At 46.5% G+C, this 6082-nt stretch overlaps 1 protein-coding gene across 1 annotated transcript; it reads left to right on the forward strand.

The window, feature by feature from the left end:
• The first annotated feature begins 528 nt into the window (after window positions 1–528).
• ATP5MC1 (ATP synthase membrane subunit c locus 1) lies at window positions 529–4274 on the forward strand. The gene is given in 6 exon segments (XM_075911365.1): window positions 529–603; window positions 605–684; window positions 1977–2025; window positions 2600–2677; window positions 3093–3268; window positions 4052–4274. Coding segments are annotated over 6 exon segments (558 nt in total). The 5' UTR covers window positions 529–543; the 3' UTR covers window positions 4167–4274.
• The last annotated feature ends 1808 nt before the right edge of the window (window positions 4275–6082 follow it).

Below are 6082 nucleotides of genomic sequence, written 5' to 3' on the forward strand. Positions count from 1 at the left end.
TTCTTCCTTGAAGGTCTCCTAGAAGAGTGCAAAAATGGCGTGGCAGTTTTCTCCGGACTTAATATAGGACCTGGGGATGTTGCATTTTAGTAGAGTACAGAGATTTTGTTCCAGCCATTTATTCAAGTGTTTAAGTTACAAATGCCAAGAAAACACAGGAGGAAACAAGCCCAAAGAGTTTTAAACATCCCATGGAAAGGGCACAGTTAGAGAAACCTGCACAAGGGGGGAACTGGGCTTCTGACACCTGTGCTTGTGCATGATGGGTGTGACAATGTAAACACTCCTGGAGCACAATTCGAATTATGAGCCTGCCTCTCTCCAGCCCTCCCCCCATCACGTGACCCTTAGAGTCGCTTCAGCTGCCATGTTGCAATAACCTCCAGGGGGAGGAGGAGGGAGTGACAGGGGCTCTCTACCCTGCCCTGAGACCAACTCTATTGTCTTGGGGAAAGGCCGTCACGCAGCCATCCAATCAGAAACACGAGATGCCCCAAGGGAGCCAATCAAGACGGGAGGATGGGTCTGCGTCACGCAGGCGGAATGTCCCGGATGTGGGTAGGCGGGGACTCAGCCCCGGGAGCCAATAGGGAGAGCGCGTGGCGGCCCCCAGGCGGCAAGAGGGCAGCGCACGTTGCGTCGCGGCGGCCAATGGGAGCGGAGGACGCTGAGGTACACGGCAAGGTGAGCGGCCGGGGGCGGGGCGTGTTCTCCGGGCTCACAAGCTGCTGCAGCTCCCGGCCTGAGCTCGAGCGGGGTCACGCGCCGCAGGTGACCCCCCCCCCCCCCCGGGCCTGACCCGTCAGGGCGCCCGCCCTCCCCCCCCCTGGCCTGGGCCGCTGGGGGGAGGGGGTCGGCGGGGGGAGGGGGGGGCTGAAGTAACTGAGTGGGGAAGGTACAAGTGCCCAATGGGGGCAGTTTAGAGGGGGGCAGAAATGGGGGGGCAGTTGAGGGGAGAGGGGCAGAAATGGGGGCACTTGAGGGGGAGGGGCAGAAATGGGGGGAGGGGCAGTTCAGGGGAGAGGGGCAGAAATGGGGGCACTTGGGGGAGAGGGGCAGAAATGGGGAGGGGGCAGAAATGGGGAGAGGGGCAGAAATGGGGGGCAGTTGAGGGGAGAGGGGCAGAAATGGGGGCACTTGAGGAGGGAGGGGCAGTTGAGGGGAGGGGGGCAGAAATGGGGGCACTTGAGGAGGGAGGGGCAGTTGAGGGGAGGGGGGCAGAAATGGGGGCAGTTGCGGGGGAGGCAGAAAGGGGGTTGGGGCTAGTATGGGGAGGGGGTAACATCCCTTCACTGGTTTATTGCTCTCTTCCTCCCTTATTACGATGTGCCTTGACTACGGCAATAGGGGTATTTTCGAAATGCAGCGGCTAACAAAACTGTTATAAAAATTGGTGTTGGCAGGGAAAGCTCTGTACGTTGCTCTCTCGGAGAGGTGAAACTTCCTTCTCTCCTCCTCCCCCCACAAGACTTTGCCTCTGCTTGCGAACATGTTAATACTCAACATGTCCTGTCCCTGCTGGAGTTTTTAAATGTACTCACTTTAAAACTCTTCTGAACTCGTCCAGCTGTTAGTTTATCCTTGGCTTTCCACAGCTGGAGGTCACTGTCTCATTCATGGTGCTCCATCTGTCTGGTTCTCGTTTGTGAGGGACTTACTCAACCCTTCTGTCAGTGTCCATCTAAAGCCAGCCGTTTAGTTTAGTTTTATGATTGAAACTTGGCAAAACTCTTTTGTGAGCCTGTGTCTAAAGGACCCTAAGTAAAACTGTAGCAGACTTCAGGAGAGAGTGAGACTGAGTGGCAACTGAAGGGTGAATCAAGAGAAAGAAGTGGGATAAGGCATAGCAGCTAAAGGAAAATTGCAGTTCTCCTGGGGAGTTCATGTTACCCTGATGTGCATTCTACTGTAAAGAGTAACATGGGTCTGGGTGTGTGCTGTTCCTTCTCAATGTGCTTTTGCTTTCTTCTTGCTAGATCGATCAAAATGCAGACCCCTGTGGCTCTCCTTGCTTCTCCAGCTCTGGTAAGTAGCTTTTTGTTTGAGGAGGAATAATGCCAAGAGGTGGGGCATGCAGCTACCATGGAGAATGAAAGCATTTCTGTTTAGAGCTGTTCAAAATTCTATCCCAGACACCTTTCTACTTGGGATACGTTATGGTCGATAACTGTCACTCCAGATTCCTTGACTGGAGGAAACAAGGTCATGTCTTAGTTTCAGTAGGGTTGCATTGTTAAGCAAGTGCAGAGCCTGAGAAGATACTCTAAGTGTACTTCCGCCTCCACTCTAGACAAGTTTCCTTTCTAGTTATAAATTCCTCAAAGTTTACAATACTGGTCTAAAACTAAAATATAGTGTTATTAATTATACTTCAGTAGCATCTTGTCCTTAGATTCTAGATTAACTAGCTTGAGTCCCTGAGAAAATTAGAAAGTAAAAATGGCAGTGGAGTTAAGGGCAACTCTTAATTTCTTGCACAAGCTGTTCAAAGACCCCCAACGTATGACTGTGTTTCATGGCACTGTAAACTGCCTTCAACTCTAAGGAATGTGAAGCTGTCCCATTGCGGCTAAAACGAATTGTCTTTCTTTCACTTCAGTTCCGCTGCTGTTCTAGGGCTCTGACAAGGCCCGTTTCCATATCTGTACTGAGCAGGCCTGAGATTCAGACTGTCCAGGTAAGACTAAAGAAAATTACTCCTAGCTGTTGTAATTTGGTCTCTGTTCCTAACATATTTGGATGCAATTTCTTTGTAGTGGTCAGCTCTGGCACTCCTCTCTAGCCAGGTGCATGTGGGTTTGCACAGTGAAATACTCTTTGTCTTCAGTGCCTGGGTCAGGTTACCAGCTCAAATTGCTGGTGACTCTGTACAGAGATGGAGGGGGGCAAGCAGCCTTTACTTTAATGGAATGGCTAGAGATTGTACTAGGAGTTGGAGTATTGCCCTACCAGGTTGCTAGAGTAGACTCACAGCTGGGCAAAGTTTGGATGCCCTTGCTCTACCTAGAACAGAGGATAACTGTAGATGAACATTGAATATCTATATTAAATGTTCAACTAAAACCATACCACTATTTGACTTCTCTCTGCAGCCCTCTGGTGTTTCCCATCTACAGCTGGCTCACCGAGAGTTCCAAACGAGCACTACGTCTAGGGATATTGATACTGCTGCTAAGTTCATTGGTGCGGGTGCTGCCACAGTTGGGGTGGCTGGTTCAGGAGCAGGTATCGGAACTGTGTTTGGCAGCTTGATCATTGGCTATGCCAGGTAAGCAAGACTCTGGCTTCAACTTTACTTCCCTGTTCCAGCAATCAGTGTTGTAGACTGAGTGTTTACAAAGAGAGCCTTAGATGTTACTTAGTGTGTGTGTGTGTGTGTGTGTGTGGTGGGGGGGAATGTTGAGACTGACCATAGCAAACAGAAAAGTGGGAGGGGAGTAAGGAAGTGAATTTAGAACTATAGTGTTCCAAACCCCAAGGAACTGCTTATAACGAGGATCTTGCATTTTCATAGCGTCTTTCATCTGTGTATATATACTTCAAACATAAATGCAATTGCCAGCTAATACATGGTAAGGAATAATTTTATCTACTAGCAAAATGAAGGCACCTCTGCAATAAAAAGTGACCGACTTATACAGCTAAACAGCTACACCACATAATTTAAGATAGGATGTAAAAAATACCAATAACTTCCTCACTCTTTCATGTTTACAATAACTCAGTAAAATGTGTCTGCTGCTGCCTGATAAAATCATACCATGGAGATCAGCTTTCGGAGGCTTAGTGGATTGCATACAGAGAGGCTAAGAAGCTGGAGGAATGCTTGAACTACATTGGGCTTTCACTCACTTCATTCTCTTCAACTTAATGCATGTGTGTTCTGAGCATCCCAATGCCACATCCACATCCATCCGTATCCACTGTTCTATGGTCTCCTGCCTTCAGGAGGCATAACTTTACTACTGAATCCAGTGGCTTATGAGAGTTCCTTGTGGAACAGATTTGTGTTTTCTCACTCGGGGATCTATTTTTAATGTGTCCCCTACAGGAATCCCTCTCTCAAGCAGCAGCTCTTCTCCTACGCCATCCTGGGCTTTGCTCTGTCTGAGGCCATGGGGCTCTTCTGTTTGATGGTGGCATTCCTCATCCTGTTTGCTATGTGACAGCCTCTGGGCCAGCTCCTGGCTTCCGTCACTCGGTGTCCTGTCCGGTTTGAGTCTGCCTCCTTCACCAGAGCGTTCCAGATTTACAATTAAAAGTTTTTCTCCTAATCAACTAGTTTCAGACTCCTCCTTTCTCACATTCCATATTGCTAAGTGCCAACACCTGGGATTTCCATATTGCTAAGTGCCAACACCTGGGATCTTCTGTGGCATGCTGATTTAAAAAAAAAAAATCTTGTAAGATTTTTTTTTTTTTTAAAGATCGGCCCAACAAGGTAAACATGGGAATCTGGAGAGATGGTAACTACTGTAAATAAAGTAGCAAAATGAATAAAGATGGCTGGTTGCCACTAAGTGACTTGATTCTACAGCTTTTACCACTGTAATCGCTTGAGGGAAGGGCCACTGGTGTTGATCACGTTCACACATACACGGGTCTTACCCTCAGAATCTTAAACAGATGATTTGTGTATGACTACTCTGCACAGCTATTTTGAAATAAGCTATTCAAAATAGCTATTCCAAAATAGCTTATTTGGAAATAGCACATCTACTCGGCAGGGAAACCTCAAAATTAGTCGGAGATAGGTTTCCCTAATGTAGATGTGCTATCTTGATTCCGAGTCCCAGGATAGGAACTAGGGAGGAATACCTTAGAACGGCCCTGGTGAGGGGCTATTTCTAAATAGCTTTTTCAAAATAAGGTGTGTGTGTGTGTAGATGCTCCACTGCTGCTATTTCAGAATAGGCGTTATTCCTCATAGAATGAGTTTTACAGATTTTGGAATAAGCCGTCCGTTATTTTGAAATAATGGAATGGGTGTGTAGACGCTCACATTCTTGTTTTCAAGATAACTAGCATTAACACGTTGCCATATTACAGCAGATAACTGCTTAAACTGACATTAGACAACACCATTTCCTTGTATCCGGATCTTCACTGTGGTGCCTCTTCTAGGCTACATTTGAAACACGGTACCTAGAGGGTGTCAGCAGGAGAATTTGAGCATATGTTAGACTTGAATGTGGATATATAAGATATCCTCCATCATTGATACATCACTCGTGTGGCTGGAACGTCTAACTTTCTTTTAGAGAAATGGGATCTGAAGTCTGGGTTTAAAACAGAGGTCATCAACCCACCTTCCCTGGTTCTTTGCGTCTGGCAAGCTCTTCAAATGTAATGTATCAATGAAGCTTATAAGATGAAGTTTAATATTCACACATGGAGACATGAATTTTACTTCCTGAGCAGCTGTGCCTGACACTTATAACAGATTGGAACATACCATGGAGAAAAGCACCAAGAGTAACATTTTCTAAATCAACTCTTAACTTCCTCTGGCATCTTAGTGGTACAAAAATTATGTGCTTAATAAAAGCAGGTTGTCACAACTCTACAGAAAGCATACCTGGTTCTCAGTTTCAGATAATTTAATTCTGCAATCCCTGTTACAAAATTAAAGCCCTGTTTAAAACTAGTTGTGACCTTTCTGACTATATGAACTTTAAAATGGATTGTACTAATAAGTAGGGTGCTTTCTCATTACTCTTGCCTATCAGAGTAGGCAAACAAACAGTAGGAAGGAGCCAAGCAATCCTAAAACACCTGCGTAAGTACTAAGAACCATCCATGGTGGAAAATTGGTGGGCAAATCGTATAAATGAAAAGACCATGCTGTTTTAAGTATGGTGATTCTGTGCCTGAGTGTGTTAGCTGGTTTGGGGGCATTCCCTTGCATGGTTGGCACTGTTTTGTGACATGCTCATGCGGTACCGTAGCGAAGACTGCAGTTGTGTGTTGAACTAAGTGAGTTAAAACTCAGTATGGGGAGCCTTGTTCTGTAGTTACTAGGCTTGTGTAGGACCGGCATCTGTCTTCCTTTTTGAAGAAAGTGATAATGCTGGCAGGGAGT

Source organism: Pelodiscus sinensis, chromosome 29 (genome assembly GCF_049634645.1).
Source record: "Pelodiscus sinensis isolate JC-2024 chromosome 29, ASM4963464v1, whole genome shotgun sequence".
In the NCBI taxonomy this organism is placed as follows: domain Eukaryota; kingdom Metazoa; phylum Chordata; order Testudines; family Trionychidae; genus Pelodiscus; species Pelodiscus sinensis.